Source organism: Paralichthys olivaceus, chromosome 4, assembly GCF_024713975.1.
Source record: "Paralichthys olivaceus isolate ysfri-2021 chromosome 4, ASM2471397v2, whole genome shotgun sequence".
Classification (NCBI taxonomy): domain Eukaryota; kingdom Metazoa; phylum Chordata; class Actinopteri; order Pleuronectiformes; family Paralichthyidae; genus Paralichthys; species Paralichthys olivaceus.
This window is the reverse complement of record NC_091096.1, coordinates 16,665,849-16,687,131: the sequence shown is the minus strand read 5'-3', so window position 1 is coordinate 16,687,131 and position 21,283 is coordinate 16,665,849. Positions and strand designations below refer to the sequence as shown.

The 21,283-nt window shown below is 44.1% G+C and overlaps 2 protein-coding genes across 8 annotated transcripts in view; one reads left to right on the top strand and one right to left on the bottom strand.

The window, feature by feature from the left end:
- Positions 1 to 17,877, top strand: part of rtkna (rhotekin a) — a 61,332-nt gene extending 43,455 nt beyond the window's left edge. For 3 of the 7 annotated variants that reach the window (XM_020093806.2, XM_020093804.2, XM_069523936.1), the window contains 10 exons: positions 6,284 to 6,545; positions 7,158 to 7,211; positions 9,416 to 9,533; positions 9,846 to 10,070; positions 10,237 to 10,331; positions 11,355 to 11,461; positions 11,630 to 11,761; positions 12,705 to 12,870; positions 13,677 to 13,781; positions 14,991 to 15,838. In XM_020093806.2, coding sequence (XP_019949365.1) covers positions 6,284 to 6,545; positions 7,158 to 7,211; positions 9,416 to 9,533; positions 9,846 to 10,070; positions 10,237 to 10,331; positions 11,355 to 11,461; positions 11,630 to 11,761; positions 12,705 to 12,870; positions 13,677 to 13,781; positions 14,991 to 15,706 — 1,980 coding nt within the window. In that variant the 3' untranslated portion in view covers positions 15,707 to 15,838. Of the gene's footprint in view, positions 1 to 6,283; positions 6,546 to 7,157; positions 7,212 to 9,415; positions 9,538 to 9,845; positions 10,071 to 10,236; positions 10,332 to 11,354; positions 11,462 to 11,629; positions 11,762 to 12,704; positions 12,871 to 13,676; positions 13,782 to 14,393; positions 14,491 to 14,990 lie in introns of those variants that run through there. The other 4 variants (XM_069523937.1, XM_020093808.2, XM_020093805.2 and 1 more) reach the window with 4 other exon arrangements.
- Positions 17,878 to 18,027: 150 nt separating this feature from the next.
- mblac2 (metallo-beta-lactamase domain containing 2) lies at positions 18,028 to 21,180 on the bottom strand. The gene is made up of 3 exons (XM_020093810.2): positions 20,590 to 21,180; positions 19,232 to 19,446; positions 18,028 to 18,777 (listed from the first exon to the last, which is right to left on the bottom strand). Exons 1-3 carry the CDS (start codon positions 21,029 to 21,031, stop codon positions 18,604 to 18,606), a joined length of 831 nt encoding a protein of 276 aa, XP_019949369.1. The 5' UTR covers positions 21,032 to 21,180; the 3' UTR covers positions 18,028 to 18,603.
- Positions 21,181 to 21,283: the final 103 nt, after the last annotated feature.

The window sequence follows — 21,283 nt, the reverse complement described above, 5'->3', positions numbered from 1 at the left end:
GCTCAGTGTACTTTTGCACAACTGTGTTTGAATTAAAAGCTAACATCAATATCATGTTGATATATCCTCACATGATAGTATTAACCTGCAGATAATGGGGATGTCATTAGTTTTTCAGGATTTTTTTTTACCAACATTTTATTTTAATTAAATAATATCCCTCCATGAAAGGTCAGAGGATCTGCAAACTTATTTCAGTTCATCCTCCATTTGTCTGTAACAAATTTCTCGGGAATCTGTCCAATATTTTTTGAGATATTTCATTAAAAAACACAAATATCTACCTCTTGGTGGCGCTAGATTAAAAGTGAGGAGGTCTCCTAAATCAGAGAGGGGTTCCTCCTCTGTGAACCATGAATGTCTGTACTGAATTTAACACACATTTACACAATGTATAGAATAGATTTCACTCAAAATTTAATTGAAGACAGGATTAGTGGTGGACTATCGACAGTGACTTGGATCCATGGAGCTGCATGCTGCTGCCATGGCAAAAATAGTGAAAATATTATATATATAGACATATAGCTATTTTAATTTTTGGACTTTCATTTTAACACAATTTAGATGTGAATTCTCCTCCCTTCATTCCCATGTGGTCTGAATTAGCCTGGTTCTGCTGTACAAAGCAAACTGTGTGGTTTCTCGATGATCGCTGTGTGTTGAGCCTTGCCCAATAGGGATATCCCCATGCTGTAACTGCTGCCGTCTGGTCTGGTTAGAGATGGAGGTCAGAGGTCAAGGGTCAGTGATCCGAACAGGAAAGCCCACTCACGCAGAACAACACATCGTAAACAAACCATTACACACCATCTGCGGCGGCGTCAAATCCCTCAACCACGGCTTGTGTGTTTGTGTGTGTGTGTCAGTGTCTCTGGGATCACACCCGCTGACACACAAGTGAGGATCAAAACACACAGCCAGACGGGGACAGAGAGGTGACAGAGGAAGTGACCATCTGGTTTCTACTGAGGCATCAGATTACCTGCTGAAAGGTTACATCAGCATGATGCATAAACTGAGTGCGTCAGACGGTGGTGATGTCAAGGTTTGCTGAAACATTTATCTGAACAGATGCTTGACAGTGATTTTATACACATAATTTGGTGCAATGCAGCCCGGAGTGAATTGTCTTAAATCGTAATTCATTCATGATTTGACATCTCCAAATGTTCTTCTCCACTAAATCATTTTATTTACATTCATTGAAAGAACAAATCCTGCATCTTCCACTTCATTACCTTGTGAGCAAATCTGTTTATATACAAGCGACCAGCTTCTTTTATGTTTCTAAATCCATTCGTTATCTGTACAGCGTATTGTTTTTTTAGGGTCGCTAGGGGAGCTGTCGCTGGTGGACAGGTGGCCAGTCAATCACAGGGCCCACATACAGCGACGAACAACAATTCATACTTACATTCACACCAATGCACAATTTCTTTGGACTGTGATAGTAAGCTGAGTTCCTGGAGAAAACTCACGGAAGGGACATGAATCAGGATTTGAACCTTCTTGCTGTGGGGCCACAGTGATAACCACTGCCTCACCATGCCACCCTATTGCTCAATCTGTCTCTAAATGTCCTGATTGCCTAACCCTAACCCTCCCTTTGCTACCACTTTTTTGTGTTTTTCACTCTTGTCGTCTCTAACGAACAACTCGATCTCCCTCACTCGAGCTCGTCTCCCTCATCTCCCCTCCCTCTCTTCATCCCTCCCTCCATCCTTCGCCCTGCTTGACATTCTGTGCTCCATCTTTCCTTCATTTGCAGTTCCTATCTCTTTCTTTTCCGCTCAGCTGCCTCTCTCACTCCATCCAGACCTTTCACCCTGTCAACCCATATCTCCTCCTTTCCGTCTCTTTCTCTCTCTCTCCTCTCTATCCTTTTCCTCAATTCCCTCCCCCGTGTCTCTGCTTGATACCCAAAATGCACTGCATCCCCGCTGCCTATCCACCCTTCCTTCACTCTCTATCTGGCTGCTGTCTGCACTGCCACTGTCACAGGCACTCGTGCTCTCAGGCACTGCCAACTAGTCTAACACCTGCCACCGAAGACACCGTGTGAGGGAAGCACTGCGACAAAATGTGTGTTTGTGTGTGAGCATTTTTAAAAGTTCACTATGAAAGTACACGTTTGTTGTGCAGTTTGTCCATCTCGTTGTTGTGTGCCTGTGTTGTCTTCTGCATCATGTCCCACTGAACCATCTGTGAGCGTTCATGTCAGGTTGCTGCACTCTTCGAACCTGACGAACAGACAGATGCATGGATTAGAGTCAGATCTAGGCTGCTCGTCTTCTATTCTGAGATCCCCCAGAAAAAGAGGCTTGTTAATTCAGCTGCTATAAATACTGGACCTCCTCCCAGCAGGGGACTGCATGGAAGTGGACTCTGGTGACAGCTCCTTTACTCTTGTGTGTGTGTGTGTGTGTGTGTGTGTGTGTGTGTGTGTGTGTGTGTGTGTGTGTGTGTGTGTGTGTGGGGGTGTGTGTGTGTGTGTGTGCATTCCATCTATGTTGACTGGCTATCCTCAGGCTTATAGGGATGAGTTGTGAGTGTGGTTTGTGGTTCCTGAGGATATTTGGCCTGAGCTTGTCTCGTTTATTTCCTTCATCCTCAGCCTCAACAGCTAATCTTTTTTTGTGATTGGATCCATCTGGGTTTGTTGTTGATCGAACAGCAGATCTTGACATTTGAGAAGGAGCAGAGAAGCTGTTTTGTATTCCATCATTTGCCTGAGCAAGGAATTAATCATCCATATTGTCATCAATCAACTTTGATTTGGCAAATGATGGTTTCATCCCTGACATCACTTTGTCTGGATGAACAATCTGAAAGATCTCACCCCTCTTAAGAATGTAGATTCTACAAACTTTTGTGCTCATTATTGTTTTATTGGTTGTTTTATTCGTTCTTCTCTTGCAATAGTTTTATTTAAATATATAATATGTCACAATCCTTCATTAAAATGACGATTAAACCTATGTTGTATATTTTTTTGAATTGTGAACCTGAAATTAACCAAAATGTTTCCAACAATGTTCAAACTCATTCCATTTTGGTCTGCTTTTAATTCTGTCATATCCTCTTTACCTTTGGCTTTACGCTCGCTCTGCTATAAAGTCTGGGGCAAATGACCAATAACACAATGCTTGCGAGTTTTTCCCTTCCACAGTTTCTATTGGTCACTCATAATGAAACTTTCATCTGTGACAATTATTTGCTCCAGAGTTACATCAGATCAATTTTCCTCAGCAACAACTCCCATGACCCCACACTTCTTCAAGACGTCATCAAACTAGGTCATTTGTTCATGTTTTGATAGAGAGACAGCAGCCAAAGCTACATATTGTTCATTTGAGGATGCAGAGTCTGAGTTTAGTTAGTGTTTGTAGTTCCATTACTGAAAAAGATATTTGGACACAACCTCAGCTTCTCTGTTTCTCATTTCTTTCCTTTATCTATGGTTCTTTTTTTAAATGTTTATCACTTAACAGCTGATAATTGTTTCGGGTTGAATCCATCTGTCTTTGTTAACAGCAGATCTTGCACATTTGAGAAGCACTTAATCATCAATCAGCAAATCAATTTGGCTAATGGTGGTTTCGTCACTGACAGCTTGATTTTCTACAGATAGATTCTACAACCCTCTCACTCATGATTAGTTTGGTTTGTGCAGTCGTTCGTCTCTTGCATTGGGTTTAAAGCTCTCCTCAGAATAACCAGCCAGCTGCATCAAAATTAAGCCTTATTCTCTCTTATCTCTCTAATGATGATCAACACTCATAAACTAACACCCACGGAATCAAGTTCTCCTCTTGTAAATTGCAGCTGATCGATGTTTATACTGTTGCTGTAATCTGCCGTCCTTTCTTCTGCTGTCAAGACTCACTAGCTTAGTCAGAGTGTTTATTTAACTACAACATTATTTGTGTAGCTACATTGTGTTTAGCAGCCACATTGTAGCTTTTACACTACTCTGATTGTTATCATCGAATCAGTGATAATATATTGAATCATGCTGTGTCTGTGTTTCAGAGGAGAAACCCACTTCTAATCACCCCCGTCCATTTTTTTTTTTACGTTGAACCATGTTATTGTAGTGAGTCATAATGCTGTTTCTTGTTAGACTTTTTCCATGTTGTGGAGGTTTGGTTAAGAGACAGAATAGTTGAGTGAGTTACAGCTGCTGGTGTAGTTTTCACCACCAGCTCAAGTAGTGTGGTTTTATCCTGAGGAGCAAGTTCCAATACAGTGGTTAATCGAGAGTTACATGAAACCTCATTTTGCAGTGCACCATGTCCAAGCAGGAGTCTCTGTCCAAAAATGTGGACTTTTATGTCCAAACCGCACTCATTCCGCTCCCACTTGTTCGTGAAAGGCGCAGGTAGAAAGGAGAAAGGAGGGACGTGGAGTAGAGGAGAGAAAAGGCAGATGGGGACAGTGAAGTGGAACGGATGGAGCAAGGGAGAAGGCAGAGGGCAAAAATGAGCAGTGAAAGTATAAAAGCTTAAATCAAAAAGAATAAAAAATTCATAAGAATTGTGCAGAGAAAGAGGGCGAGAAGAGAAATGAGTGGATGTCAGAGTAGAGGAGAAGAAGAAGGTGCATTCGTCAGGAAGAAAGAGTGGTGTGGGAAAAAGAGGGAAAACGAGAGCATAAGAGTTCATTTGTGGTGAGAGTGTAAGCTTGCTGATGTATCACTGAAGAGGATGAGCAGACACACATGCACATACACAAACTCCAGCAGTCAGGCAGTTGCTGAGCGCCAGTTGTTTTCATCCATCCATCCATCCATCCATCCATCCATCTATTCATCCATCCATCCATCCATCAAAATGCATCAACACTGCTACAGACATGCCTGGCGTCCACACTGGAGTTTTAGAGCCGCGAAAACTGTAAAGTCTGGAAACGTTGCTGGCCCTGTTTCAGTTTGAAAACTCCGGGGCTTTCTTTTATTCTGAAACAGCGATGTTTGGTTAATGTGGACAATCTTAATCACTTGCGGATCCTGTCTTTTCAGTCACAACATAAGCTTTCTTGATTTGCCAGGCTCCAATCACGTGACCCGCTTCTGGAAGATGACCAGCTTGAGCCTTGGCTACCAGTGTAGAACGCAACATGGATAATCTTACTCGTACTTAACGGTTCCACCTCGTCGTTGACCCAAGAAAAGAACAGCCTGCTCACTTTTCACCATTGTTGTTACTCGTTTGTAGCCTATCTCTCTCTGCAACTAACCAAAGGCTTTCTGTTTACACCAGCACGTGCAAGCCCAGTGTATGTTTATGCACCATATTTTTTTAGTTTCTGTATTGAAAAAATTGATGTGCATTGATTTGTGCATGTTTCAAGGGTTTTTCTTATGAAAAAGAACACTGGCACTCACACTTGAGTTCAACCTGGCTTTACTTTTGCTGAGTCGTTGTTTGATCCCTCTGCTCTCTCATCCCTCTAGCTGCATATGTTCACTCTTTCCCTTCACTGTCTCCTGTTTTCAGTTCATGCATACAGTATTTCTGTGCTGCTGACAGAGTGAAGAGGGGCTTAGGTTTGTTTAAAACTCTGAACAGCATCACCAGAGACAGAACATTTACTGTCTGCGTGTGTTTGTTTGTCTGTGTGCGTGTGTGTGTCTGTGTATTCCTGCACACGTGTACAGTCACAGGATGGCTTTCTTGGCCCAGATAAGTTCAAATTTAGTGTGATAATATTTTCTTTGTTCTCCTTTGAGAAAGCTCCTTGAGGAAAGGGACCCTGGGTAGAAATGGTGATGTGTTTATGTTGACATGTGTCTGGGGCTTCTCCTTTTAGCTGCAGATGTTCGATGTTTGACAGATTCATTCTTTATTCTTTCACCCGAGATGTGTGTGTGTGTGTGTGTGTGTGTGTGTGTGTGTGTGTGTGTGTGTGTGTGTGGTGAATAAGTTCACACTAAATTATTCAATATGTACGTGTTTGCTCAGCGGGGGGTGGGCTCGTTGTTGTGAGGGCAAAAGGCCATGTGTTAAAATACTGTCTAACTCTCACATTTAACACACTCCAGTGAACAAAGGGTTCAGAGTGTTTTCAGAGACACGCCTCAGTAATGTATCCACAAAGGGACTGTTATCTCCCCCAGACTCTCTGGTTCTCTTCTCTGATTTTCTCCTGTCCTTCATTTTCCCCCAAAACTATTTGATCGCCCTCAATGCACCTCTCGCGTCCTCCTCCATTTACCAGAGATTCTTTATCTGTTGTTCAACAAGTCTGACTTTTCCTCCACCGTCCCTCGTTCTTGCAGGACAGCGACATCCAGAAGAAGATCGACCATGAGATCAGGATGCGAGATGGAGCCTGTAAGCTGCTGGCCGCCTGCTCCCAGAGAGACCAGGCACTGGAGGCGGCCAAGAGCCTGCAGACCTGCAGCACTCGAATCATGGCCTACATGTCGGAGCTGCAGAGGATGAAGGAGGCTCAGGTCATGCAGAAGGTCACACGGAGGTCGTCGGATGCAGGGCCGATGGACGACAGACTCCCATGCAAAGGAAAAGTGGCCATCTCAGGTAAGTTACCGGGAAAAATATGGATCTATAAAATGTGGTGGTGGGAAGAAGGCTAGGGGGAGCATTTTTGTGAGCATTTTAAGGAAATTAGCAAGAAGAAAGTGAAAAGGAGAGACTCTTCCTCTGTCTGATAGGCGACATATCATCCCCTCTTAATTGACCAATGTGAATGTGGTGACGTGCAGACGCTGCCCATTGCAATTAGAGAAAGGGATCAATCAGACAAATTATCCTCAAGATCATAGAGAAGCGCAAGACAAGTATTTTTAGTAATAAAGAAATAAAGATTACTGAGTTGTGTGTGTGTATGTGTGTGTGCGTGTGTGTGTTTCGGGGGGTGGAGAGGTTCAGTGGTCCACTTCTGCGTGTCTTGTCTGGAACCCAGCTGGAGAACATGCTGCACACACAGTCAGTCAGTTATTAGCTGTACATATTTTAGTCAGTAAGTGAAAGCAGCATGTGCAGGGAGACACACACAATCACACACACACACACACACACACACACACACACACACACACACACACACACACACACACACACACACACACACACAACAATTAGGGTGATTAAAATTTTTGTGGTCTAATCCCTTGTCCATTGTCGTTCCAGATCTTCGTATCCCTCTCATGTGGAAAGACACGGAGTACTTCAAGAACAAAGGAGGTGAGGAACCATCTCTGTGTGCATGTGAAGAGAGTCACTGATGGCTTATTAATGATTTATGCCTGTAGGTTTTAGTAATGATTCTCCTCTGAAGGAGGAGGCAAAAGGCTTTGCACCGTATAATGAAATGGCTGATTCAAACATAGTAAATTTATGTGAAATCATTGGCGCGAGTTTGGGATTCCTCCCGACCGCGGAGCAGAAATCACCTTTTTATCGTTGGCTTCAAGGTGACCCGAGAGACTCTGACTGAATTGTGCAAACAGACCATACAGTATAATATTTTCCCACTCTGTTCAAGGCCCATAGCACAGATCCTTTTGCTGATCATTACAATCTGTTGCAGCTTCCCAGACATCTCCTGTAGAAACTTAACTCCTTGGCAGCACAACATGAGCCATTGTTCAGTCTTGTTGGCTGCACCTCTTGGATTTGGGAAGCAGCAGTAAACAGGTGTCGATCTGGGCCGTAGCACAGAAAACACTGGAAGGCAAATGAAGACTGTAATTTTTGTCTGATAGATTATTAGTATTAATCAGGTCATATTTCTTTTTTAAATGATGACATTTCAGAATCCAATGATGTGCTTTAAAATATTACAATGGAAATCTTTATATTGACCCTTTTCTATCCCACCTCCTCTTAATGTGGGTTAACCCCCGCACAGTCATTAGAGCGGTGTCCCTGCTCTGCTCTCTCCCCTGGCAACTTGAATGGAATTAATCTGCATGGCCTGTGCATGTAAATGAACTCAGGAGACAGGTAGTAGACTCTTAACAAAGCTTAATGAGGCTGTTAGTCAAGGTCATTAAGCACACCCAGACCTAAACCAAGCCCAGGAGACAGGGAGGAGCGAAGCACGTTCGTCTCTCACATGTCGTATCATATTTTAGGCAGAGCTCATTGTTGAAATAATAAGTTTGAATATTAAGGGTCAATGTGGCGTAGACAGGAGCCGACCACCTTCCTCTGCCTTTTCATTTTTAACCTTGAGTTTCCATGAAAATTTGAAAAATGGTCACCTGAATTCAGTTGTACAAAAGAAGAGGAGAAACACACTAGAGTGGACCATTCAGAGCCAGGTTGTTTATACTACAACAATGATACCCAAGGTATTCTTTCCTCTTATTATGGATGTGATGCTGTTGTGCTTGTCCATAAATCTGCTCTACGGCGTCCTCACAATGCATGTGTGTTCCCCGAGGGTTAATTTTCAATGTATAGAGAAGGAAGAGTTATTGTTTACTGCAACATTAGACACCATTGTGTTTCAGCTTCAGCCACAAAACAGCTAACGATGGTGCATAGGAATTCTCAGCATGGCTGGACTAACAACTGTAGGTGGAGGAGTTTTAACCACTCAGGTCCTTTGTCCTCTCTACCTCAGGTCTCAACACTTTGTTAAAACATCCACATACATCTTTGTGGGAGAGGCTGTTTTAGAGCTGAAAATGAAATAATGCAAATAATGAATGAGTAGAAGCTGCTGAGACCACAGACTGTAGCCATGAGGGATTCATTTTCTTGGTCCAACAAGAAGGTGGAACTGTTACTTTTGTGACCAATCAGGAAGCAAATATGGGCGACTGCCTTGATCCCAAATGTCTCAGTTTTATCCCGTCCAGACCAAAACGCAGCCCCGAAGTTTTCAAACTAAAATGGGGACAGCAACGCTCAAATACGCTTGAGTTGTGTGGACGGCAGGTATTGTCATAGCAGCATTGCTGGGTTAAAACTAAAACATAGTAGTATGGATGTAAACTGTATTTAAAGATGGATGACACGGCAGCTCCCATAAAGTGAAGCCAAAGCCACTTGGTGACAGGCTACTATTATAGGTAAGCCTGCCTCCTTCAGGCTAAATAGTCAAAATACATGTCAAGAAAGGTTTTTACCTCGAAGATGCTTTCGACCATTTTAGGTTGTTCTTACCACACTGATTTTTGTTTCAATTACATATCTGATGTTATAAAAATGGGGGGGAAATGTCATGATTGACAGTTGAGACTCCATGGCTCTGTCCTCTGGTTGCCACAGTGCAGACTCTTTCTCCAAATGCACAAGATGGCAGCATTCTGAGATATGTTTGCTTGATTTCTGGATAGTAGAAAAAAGTGGAGACACTTCGACCATCTTTATGGTCTCTATGGCTAAACACGTCTCAGATGTATGTAGTGTTTCACTTTTGTATATTCTTTTTGTAGAGCTCCATCGATGTGCTGTGTTCTGCCTGCTGCAGCTGGGAGGAGAGATCTTTGACACAGACATGGTGATAGTGGACCGGACCCTGACCGATATCTGTTTTGACAACACCATTGTATTGTAAGTCACCAGCACCTAAACTTAGAATTTAGTGATATCTAGTGGTGAAGTTGTATGTTGCACAGCCATGTTTTTACAGTATTAAATAAGTATTTTTAAAAGTATTTAAATATAAAGGGCCCATTCTAGAGTAAAGAAAACAATAATTTGTATAATTTAGATGAAATGCACTTGTGAAAACATTGCTAGGATTATTTGATACTCAATTTCTGCAAATAGATCCCTTTCACCTAAATCTTACATACTTAACCTTTAAATATTCACATACGAACTCTCGTACATCGTGAGAGTGACTCTGACATCCTTTCACAGTTCTGAAGCCAGCCCGGGCTTTGAGCTGCGCGTTGAGCTGTACAGTTGCTGCTCGGAGGATGACTACTCAGCAGGAAGTACGCCGCGGAAGCTTGCCAGTAAACTGAGCTCCTCCCTGGGCCGGTCAGCTGGGAAGAAGCTCCGGGCGGCCATGGAGCCTGGACCGTGCAGTCCTGTCAGCAACGGGGGGGCATCTCCCCTCCTGCTGCCGGTTCCCTCTGTACCGTGAGTTTGTTTTAACTTCACAACGAGCTTACATTTAATACCAGATAGACTGAATGGAGGAAGAACAGAGAGAAATAATGGATATTCCTCTGAGAAAAGACTGTAAACACACTTTCTCCACTGAACATTGCATTAATTTATCTCTCCCTCTTTCATGTGTTGACAGAGGCCCTAAGTATCACCTCTTAGCTCATACCACACTGTCACTGTCGCACGTCCAGGACAGCTTTCGCACGCACGACCTCACCATCTCCGGCAACGGTGAGTGGCAGCCTCCATCAATCTGTCTCCTCATCACCTTCTTCTTTTTTTACTCTCCCTCTGCCAAACCAGCCATCTGTCTGATTCTTGTCCTTCTCTCACTCATCACTGTCTCACGTCTCCTCTTTGCCTTCCAATAATTTCCTTACAACCAGCGAACTGTGCGTCTCCCCCTCCTCCCCCTTTCCCCTCCTTATCCTCGCTCTCCGTCACCATGCTCTCTGACAGACGCCATTGTCAAGGTCACAGTCATAAGAGGCTGTGCCAGTGAGGTGACTGTTGTGTAAAGCTGTAATGATGTGGGCTAACAAGAGCCCAGACCCAAAGACAGACAGGCTCCTAGTGTTTTATTCATTGGCCCTTCAGCCTGCTGTAAAGTTTCATTGCTGGACTTCATGACACTCCCTGCAGCTACAACTCTTTTACACCCCTGTGCCTTCTTTTGGGTGTTAAAGGGGGCTCAGCGTGTTGTGGGGATGAAGTGTGTGTGTCTGTGTGTCGATGCCTGTCATTATACATGTGTGTGAATTTTGAATGTCATGTCGGAACAGTCCCCTTAAATTCAATCAAGCTACACTAAATTGTACCCACTGCTAGAAATCAGTCCTGATTATTTTTCATCAAGGTCCATAAATGATTCCCTGGGAATTTGGTCAAAATGTCAAAAAAATTATTGTGGATAAAAACAAAACATTTCCAGGATCTGCCCCCGGTTCCGGATCTGCACCCAAATTGATTGGGTACTTCCCTGACCCATACCACATCCACTCATTTTTGCGAATATCCACTCTGTAGTTTTTTTGTGTAATGGCACTTACACATTAAAACATAACCTCCTTGTCGGTCATCCCATTTAGTCTCATACCTGTGCCTTGTTTTGCATATTAAATAGGATTTGTGTGTATCAGGGATGAAGTGTGAGCGTCTCTGTGTTGATGCATGTGATTACATATGTTTTGAATGTGATAAGGGAATATTCATATTTAATAATGATGTTGCCCATCCATCCGTCTCTCCCTGCAGAGGAGTGTTCATACTGGCTGCCACTCTACGGCAGCATGTGTTGCCGCCTTGCAGCCCAGCCTCGCTGTATGACCCAACAGATGATGAGTGGATGTTTGAAAGTTAAGGTAAGTTCACAGGTATCTGCTGGTAGACTTCCCTCGCTGGGTTTCAGTAGTTTTTAGCTTGTTAGATCATTTTCTTCCCCTCCACTTCCCTCCTCTGCCTCTCATGGTACCATTTCTCGTTATGTTTCTTGTACTGCCTCTAAATTGATCTTTTTCTCTACCTTGCAGCAGTGCGGCGGTGACCCTCAGAGCTGGAGAAAGGTCTACGCCGTTCTGAAAGGAACAAGCCTCTTCTGCTACCACCGCCAAGAAGATGTGGAGGCAAATGTCGAACCAGCTTTCACCATCGCTATCAATAAGGTCAGGAAAGGAATTGCACGAAAACAGAGGAACTATCCGAAAAAAAAGGATAGATAGATCCTGCCTTGCAGAAAACATACAGCTTTAGTATTTCTGGTAACACCTACAGCATTCCAATCATAAGGCCTGTGGATTGCTGCCAGTTTGAATCTTAAGCCAACTGGTAGAGAGAGTAGAGAGAGGGGAAAAAAGTCAATAAGAAATGAGTTTTTCTCTTAGTATCTACCATCAAGATGCCCCCGAGCAAGGCACCTAGCTGTCAGAGTAGAAACGATGGTTCTGTTGCAAGGCCTTCTGGGTGTTGCTGTAAATATTGAGCAAGACAGGAGCAGGGATATCTGGAAAGAAAAAGGTTAAAGATTTCTAAACTAATTTATCTTCTGAAGTGTCTGCACCGACAATAAGACACCAATCGTTCTCCTGATCCCCGTGTTTGTCCACACACCAGCCAGCCAGGTTCTCAATCGTCTTCTTTCCTGTCTCTGTGTCCCTGATGCCTGTGGGGTGTCTCATTCTTTCCACAGTGTCAGTCTTTTGTAGCCTCTGCCCCTGAGCGCACAGCTGACCCACAGCCAAGTCAGTCAGATCAGGTCAGCTCTGCATGATCCTGTAGTTAGTCAGCTGTCTTAGGAGGGACGTTGGTGTGAGGGATAAGTGAATGAATGGAGCAACAATGCCATCTAGTGGTCACAAAGAGACACGTTTGGAGTAGAACGAGAAGGTGGGGAATTTCAGAGGTCTGGACCTATTGTTAACATAATTGCTGCAGGGAAATGGTTTGGAAGAAGAGGACTAATTAGTGGCTTTTATTAGTGAGGGCTTATTTTCAGTGGGGCTTAACAATTACAACGACCGTATTGATCATTCATTACAGCACATCATTCTGTTCCTGGCATTCATTCCTGATTATAGTCATTTTATTCTTTTTTGTCCCGTGTTTCAGGAGACCAGAATACGTGCGTCAGATAAAGACCCTCAAAGTAAAGTTCAGAATATCTGCATCAGCAACCAGTATGGCGGTGAGGAGGTCATGCACACTCTAACCACAGACAGCCGAGACGACACACACCGGTGGATGGAGGCCTTCTGGCAACATTTCTATGATATGAGTAAGCACATGCATACAGCCACTCACATATGTCACCACAGCTGCTAAAAACACAAAAATCTCAAGGGCATAAAATATTGTTTATTCATAGACTTTGTTTAATGATGGACGACATGACTGCTCCCTAAATGTGAAGCTGAAAGCTGTGTTTCAATTCAGGTCCAACCCCCAAGGGGAACAGTCTTAGTGGACCACATAGATTGCGAAGGCCAAACTGAAATGTGACGGTCTCATCTACATGTCACTGAAGTGCAATGAATCCTGGGATAGTTTGGGCCTGAAATATTCAACCCATTGGAGACTATGTTTCTTGGAGATGAAAGGAAGGAGCCCTCCTAATGGGACAGCCTAGTTGCGGTGCAGTGACTCAATCAGTCTTCAAATGCAGCCCTGAACTGAGACACAGATGAAGCAGCTTGATCACCACCTGGTGGCTGGCTGCAGTGTAGGTCATAATTAAAAAAATTATTTCAAAGATGGTTTCTGTTATTTTAAGTAGTTTTTACCCGAATGCTAATTTTTTCCAGTAAGTTTGGTTTTAATTACTCATTTGATGCTATAAAATGTGGGGAAACGTCAGGACTTAAAGCTGAAACTGCCTCGCGAGTGTGTAGCAATGGGACCTCGCTACCGCAGCTCCAACCCCTGATACCTACTGCACACACTCTATATCTGGAATATTTGATTTCCATTTCTGGACAGTGGGAGAAAGTAGAGACACGTCGTCCATCTTTATGTACAGTCTATGGTTTATTCTCTTTCTGCGGCTCGGTTTGTTGAAGGTTAATGCTCATCTCCGTCATACAGGCCAATGGAAGCAGTGCTGTGATGACTTAATGAAAATTGAACTGCCGTCACCGAGGAAACCAGCTCCTGTCACACCAAAACAGGGCTCTCTTTACCACGAAATGGGTAAGACCTCCACCAACACTTTTGGTCACTTTAAAGGATAAATAAGAGGGAAGACAGGGAAAGGAAGCACTGTGCATGCACTGCATGTGACTGTGTGTAGCTTTAATACCTCAAGTCCATGTGCATGAGAGATGCTGCCACAATAAAACACTTTCCTCTCCGATATCTGGAACTCACACTCTGCTTTACTTCTCTGTTCTGTAGATAGAAGGGGTCTTCTCTCTGACACACTGACTTACTCTCTGTCTTCTGTTTCTCTTTTCCTCTCTGTTCTTTTCATATTTCCTCGTGTGTCCTGAATCCATCACTCCTTGGCTTTGTGTCCTTTTGTCCTTCCTTCATTTCTTCCTCATTCCCTCATACATAATTCACGATCAACATACACTTTCCCTACCAAATTTCACCATTTATTTTTAACGGGTGAATTACCTTTAACCTTGAATGAATCTTTATCATGCCCCAACATTCATTTTCCTTAATAATCACACATCAATCTCTGTCATGACCATCGAAACACACAAACCAAACTCCACCTGTTGCACACCTCCTTCCCTCTCCACCCCTTCTCTCTCACCTCCCTCTTGGTTTTCCTAACTCGCCCGCTGCTGGCAGCCCCTCTTGCTGCACCCTCCTGTGAGGGTCTTCTGCTGCAGGATAACGCTGTGTCTGCTGAGATTCGTGCTCTGCTCTCATCCTATTACAACGACAGGTAACAGGAGTCAGGCTCTGTACAAATGATTCTGTGGTAGGTGCTGCACTCTGCAGAGGCTGGATTGCATTAACATCTGGATGGAGTTATGCCATGCAGGATTTATTTCTTATTCAGCATCAGGTTCAACTTGATGATGGTTTGCAAATTCAGCAAAACTTACAAGACGGGATGTTTTTGTTTCATCATCATTGATTCAACAACACCGAGACACATCAAGATGGGAAGTCTCCAAGTTATTGTCTCTATCAAAATGATGCATTCTGCTATATGTGCAAAAATAAACAAGTGAGCAGGATCAGAATGTTCAAAACATAATTTGTACATTTCTTTTTTGTGTGCACTATTTGTGCAAGTGTGGGATGCATGACTAATAAAAAATGCACAATCAAGAAATTAAGCAATTGTTCTAATTTGTCAAAATAAAATCTTTTGGAATAGCAGTCACAGGCCGACACTACAGCAGTGTTTTGATGAGCTTTGCTGCTTCTCTCCTGCAGTTATTGAGTCATCAGATGACCTCAGCAGCACTGTGTCAGACATCCTGGCTCGGAGACTGCAGGAGCTGGAGCTCCGCAGCCAGCTGGGCACCTCTCCCACCTGGATGTCTATGTTTGAGGAGAACAACCCAAAAAGCGCTGGTCGCCCACGTCCCTGTACTTCTCGCCTGTCTGGCCACAGCCCCTGCACCCCTCACCGTCTGCCCCGAAGCCCAATGAGCCCCCACCGCTGCCCCCAGCTGGGCCTGCTGTCTTCAGACATAAGTTTGACCTCCGACAGCGACAGCCACTGCAGCACCAGTCCCTGCTCTCACCACCACGGCTGGCCCGAGCCCTCTTCAAACTTCTCTCTCATGTCATCCTCCCCCTCTCGTCTGAGGCCGCGCACTCTGTCGCTGGATGCCAAGCTCAGCACCCTGCGAGGGAGGGGATCCGGAGGAGGAGGGACCTTCCAGTGCCCCTGCCAGCCTGCTCCTTCCTCGCTCCTCGCTCCTATACCCATCTCCGCTCGTTCACCTCTGTCACAGCGCAGCACGCAGACCACGCTCTCCTGCTCCAGCTCCACCTCCAGCAACAGCTCCAGCAACAGCGAGGGCAGCCACAGCCCTGAGTCATCTGAGGGAGTCCCCTTCTCCAGGCCCTCCCCGGCTCGGCGCAGCCTCAGGAACCTCAGGGCCAGACTTGATCCTCGCAATTGGCTCCAAAGTCAGGTGTGAACCTGGCAGACATTTTATGTTGATCTGAAGGCAATAGTACTCATTACATCATGGTTTAACAGGCTTAACTCATGAACCAACCTCAGGCTATCTGCTAGGCCCAATGCACAGCTCTGAGCAGGATAAGCTGCCTCAAGCCTGCCTCCTGGTGGACGATGGATCATGGAGGACCCTCCTGGGGCAAACTGGAATGTCTCCTCACACGAAAGACAATCACTTCAGGCGTCTCTGCGTCTTTACAGGGTTGCCACCGTTTTGAAGAGGATCTGAAACTAAATGGGAGGTACTCTGCTTGCTTTGAGAAATCATGGATGTGCTTGTGATCAGTGTTCAAGACTTGCTCTGATAAACACACTCGGCGCCTGCTCTCTAGAACTGGAAATGGTTTGGTTTTTGTCCTCCGCATCAGCCGTCCTGGCCACTCAAACATTGTTTCAAGGTCATCTCTATAGATACACTAGCAGTGTTTTGAATGGATGATTCTTATCTGTGTTTTATAAATAAAGGTTTGCAGTGTCAAAGCTATGAAAGCCAGCGAGCATGTGGTGAGATGAACATAATGAGTCCAGAGTTTTCACTTAGACTGTGAGTGTGGAGGAGAAGGGTTGGTGTTTGTTGCCTGTACTGTGATATCTACGTCAGTGTCATTTTCTAATCAGTCACACAGCAGATGATATTTGTGGTTCTCCTAAAATTACTATGCAGCATTTTTGTTGTTGTCTACTTTTTGTTTTTGTTGCATGATTACACTTAACAGTTAAAATGTTAAAACTACTTGAGATCATTTTCAACAATGATTCTGGTGAAAGCTTAACTTAATGCAAGTGCTCATACTAACTGTACTGGTTATAACTGTGATCTTTTCAGGGTAAAACTCAGTGCTCTGGTGTTTTCCTTTTTTCAAACATGTATCTGCACACTGTTGACAGGCTGAAGTAGAAGAGCCCTGCATACGTAGAACAAAAACCATCGAATTAACCAAGCTTAAGTAGTATTGAAACCCCAAGCCATACCTCTTGTTGTGCTACAATGCCTCACGACAGTATTGTAGCATTGAATAGTGACCCCTACTTATGAAAAATCCAATAAAATGTGAAACTATTCGTTTTTTATTATGCAACACAGAAAGAAACTAGGAAAAATTTGGCGCGGCTGAATTTTAGAAAATGTTCAATGATGGTAAATTACGAAACTAGGAGGGCAATCAGTAGAGCGCATACCTCCGCCAAGGCCTAACAGTCCCCTTAAATTCAATTAAGCCGCACCAAATTGCACACACTCATCGATATCAGTTCACTAAATGTGCCTGATTTTCATCAAGATCCGTGTTATTCCCTGTGAAAACAGTGAAAATATTCAAAAATGCCATCTCAATTTTTAACATATTTAAAACAACAGAACAATCTTTGATGCCAAAATGTCATGGATGCTTCCTTGGCCCATTCCACATCCTTCCACCTAGTTTCAAGAAAATCAATTTATTTGTTTTTGCATAAATCCTGCTTACAGGCAAACATCTATGAAAACAACCTCCTTGGCGGCGGTGATAAAGTCAAGCTTTAGGTTATTATAGAGTGGTAAGAGCACACTTAAAATGGTTTTCACTGCCACCAGTGTTTTTAAATATGCAAGTTGTTGCCATTAAATCAACTCACAGCAGTTACTTCTAATCAGGAGAAAATGACCGCATCATGTCGGGGAGTCTCTGTCAGTGCAGTAAAGCCTCTCCCTCTCCCCTCTCTGTCGTTTTACTGTGGACTTACTTTGGTAACAGTTTCCCTCTCGGGGCTCAGAACTCTGGAAACCATTTTTACTAAGATTTTAAAAAGAAACCTGTCAAATGCCTGGAAAGCAGCATTTGTTACTGTAAATTAATTTTATAAGTTAACAAATAAACCTCTCTTTTGTCTTTTTGTTATATTATTGATTTTTGTTATAAATGCAGCTATATATTGATACCTGATTATCATGTTGTTAACGGATGATGTGCAGATCTTTAACTGTTACAAATATAGATAACATTGAATGTTATATCCTTGCAAGAGTTGTTTTCCCTTGGTAGCAGGCTCCGTGTTCTGCATGTACGCTGTCCGAGAAGGCGAACAGAAATCGAGAAATGTGGAAATCTCATCTTTAAATAATATAACATTAATTATAATAAATGTTTTATCAACTCAAAATTGCCTCGTTTGTATATTTGTCTTGTCCATTCTCTGCTGTCAATATTTACGTCACGTTTTTTATCCTGTTTTCGTGAACAGGATAAAGTTTCATATTGAAGCAGTAGCAGCCCGTGTTGTGGAGGCATGGAGACAGCCAGGTAGAACAGCGGCTTTATTGTCAATGTTTCAATAGCAAAGCCGCAGTTAGTCGATAATACAAAGCACTCTTACAAACTTAGGAGGTAGTCGACGCTGAGCCTTCACTGAGCATTTGAGTATGCATAGAGAAACACTATGGCCATATTGACTCTGTTTCAAATGTCTCTGCTGCAGACCTAAATCTCCCTGGTTTCTGTTTGCAGTGCAGACTTGTTTCTTTGTTGTGCTATTGTAACTAAGCATTTGCTTAGAGTATAAAAAAAAATCATACCATATCTAAATCATATTCAGACCAACATATACATAATCATCAGTATATAACACAATCACACAAATAGATACTTTATATTATATGCTTCCTATAATGCTTGATTATTGACTTATGTAACCCAATTGGGGAATTTTACTCAAAGTTTGGCAATTGCATGAATTCTGTTGGATTACATAAGTAAATGAATGTTACAGTTACAGACAAATGAGGGGTGCCTCCCCCTCCTCACCTCACTCAAGCATCTTTATACAATTTTTTTTGTGCGCTTGAATGTTTCGTCCAGCTCCCCGATCATCCCCTCTACATTAACAGGCACTCCGTGGGTTGCATGCCCGCAGCGCCACCCCAGCCAGGGTTCTCCAGGCGAACGTAGAGAACTTGGCAGGGCATGTTCCTGCTCGGCTGATATATGATGACGCAAGCCGGTGGAGCCGCTTTGCTCCGAAGGTGTTGTAGTGTCCAGGGAGGACTTGGTCAACCTGGTTAATGAAATTGCCAGTTGTGAGACAAATGGTGACCAGTACATGCAACATGAAATCATCTGATGTAAAAATGCTGAAGACTTTTTTTTCTAGGTTAACACTGATTGGTAATTATGAGTGCATGGTACATAAGGATGATGCACATACAGCTGAAAACCTAATGTTGAAATTTACAAGGTAACTATTTTAACATATTTTCTCAGCAACATAAATCTTCCAGAGAAGCACAAACTATAAAACATCTTTATCACTGAAGATGATGCACAAAAGTCAGCTCAGCACATAAAATGTAGAAAGATACTTCTGGTCAACAACATAATTTCAGGGCCATAAAATTCAATTAATGACCCAAGACACAAAGACAGTGGAGCTGTGTGTGTGTGTGTGTGTGTGTGTGTGTGTGTGTGTGTGTGTGTGTGTGTGTGTGTGTGTGTGTGTGTTTCAGTGTTACCTGTTCGCTGTCCACCAGCCCCACCAAACGCTCGCAGCTACTGATGTAATCACTGACACGGCTGTAGGGCAGCCAGTCAATCATGGCGCCGTCGTACACCACGTCTCCGCTGAAGAGCAACTTGTTGTCTCGGTCGTGGAGGCAGATGCTGCCCCGAGAGTGACCGGGCATGTGGAGCACCGTCAGCTGCCGGTCACCCAGGTTGATGACATCTCCTATAGACAGGAGAGAGGGAGAGTCTGGATCATATGTTCACAATTATTCGCACATACCAAAATATGACTTTCACCTTTGGACCACATCACATTCAAACCTGGGTCAGACCTGCATTTGTGTTTTCCAAACCCTACATCATCATCATGTGCAGCATCTTGGCGTTCAGTATGTATAAGTCCCACAGTGTGACACAGGGGGTGAAAGTGACAGAGTCTGCAACGAGGTATTTTAACTGCACTGCAGCAGTGGCTCTGACACAGCAGAACAAGTTGGTGTATTGACGGTGCAGGCTTTACACTGTGTAAGAATACCAAAGAGGCTAACTGGTAAAGTTTCAGTCCAAATGCTGAGAAAAGCAGTGCTCGTACCAAATGCAGCATCCACACCATCTACATCTACTTCTTCTGGAGATTGATTAGGTGTGTATCTGCTAATAACATGGTGTGCGATGGGGAAATCAGTGCTGTGGGGATGTTAATATTCGAGTCTATGGGATGTTTTCCGTAAGTGTGTGGCCAGTCTTTGCTTCTTCCTCTCTTTGATGTAACAGAATCTGCAGCCCGGCTTAAAATAGAACTGCTCTGCAAGGAAAGATAACAAAGGCATAAAAAAGCTGCCAAAGAATCAGTCACACATTGTCTAGAAAACAATGAATTACTTTGCTTAGGATGCTCAAGCCTTGACAGATAACCTCTTTGCACTTTTTACATTTCATTATATGTAATGAGACATTTAAACCTGAATAATAATCTATCAAATGTTCCCAATATCCTTTGTATTTGTGTGCACCATCTGTCCATCTCCTTACCTCTATATGTGTGTGTGTGTGTGTGTGTGTGTGTGTGTGTGTGGTGTGTGTGTGTGTGTGTGTGTGTGTGTGTGTGTGTGTGTGTTACAAGCCATTTCTGGTCTCCTGCCAAATGTATTGTGCAGTAAGAGCCTCCTGTGGGGATGGAGAGGATTCAGAGTGGAACATAATGTGCATACTGTGCAAACTACAGCAAGGCGCAGCCATTAACTCTTCTATCATGCTCATCACCAGATAAATGCATTCAGACCTTATGACCTGGCCCTCGATCACAGAACCACCATCCATCCACAAGTCACACCTGCAGAGGAGGCCTGTCCTCCGCGGTACCTACCCTCCTGCAGGATGTGAGTGGGCTGCACCGCCTTCACTTTGTAGTGCCTCGCCCTCCATCCCGGGGACGGAGCCTCGGCGATCTCCCGGTCGCTGAGCCAGGTCACCGTCTCGAAGTTGTCGCCGTTGGCCAGGGCATCGACCTCGGCGCTGTGGACGCCCACCTGTTGGAACTGATGCAGACCGCCCGAGTGGTCGAAGTGGGCGTGGGTGGCGATGGCCAGCAGCGGGTTCTTCCTCTGCGGGTCCTTGCCGAGCAGCCCCTTGGCGTCGATGTACTCCGGTAAGCTCCTCAAGCCCAGACCGGTGTCGACGACCACGTCCTGGTGCGAGCCGCGCAGCAGCCAGATGTTGGCGCGGTTCTCCGACTGGAAGAACCGCTCCTGGATCCAGAAGAGTCCGTCTCCGAGCGACTTGTGAGCGTACCAGTCGGCTGCAGACATCCCACTTCATGCGCTTGTCGCGGTCAGCCGGTGCGGATTAACGTGGCTGTCAGCTGTACCTGCAGTCAGCTGGAATTAGCCTCTTGAGCTAACGGTGCTATGTTTTCATTCAGGCCGATGTGATGGTGGCCGCTGGCACGCCCTTGTATAAAGAGATCGCGCTGATTGGGCGAACCGGCGGGAGACGTCATTGTAAACCGTGCTACCATTAGTTGTAAAAGACACCACGCCTCTCTGTCGTCACGCGCGGGG

Excerpts from the sequence above, each read along its gene's own strand:
- mblac2 (XM_020093810.2), bottom strand. The coding sequence starts at position 21,031 with ATGTCTGCAGCCGACTGGTACGCTCACAAGTCGCTCGGAGACGGACTC. Across the intron at positions 19,447-20,589 it reads CACTCACATCCTGCAGGAGG|GAGATGTCATCAACCTGGGT; the intron begins GTAGGTACCGCG and ends TCCTGTCTATAG. Across the intron at positions 18,778-19,231 it reads GGCTGGTGGACAGCGAACAG|GTTGACCAAGTCCTCCCTGG; the intron begins GTAACACTGAAA and ends TTCATTAACCAG.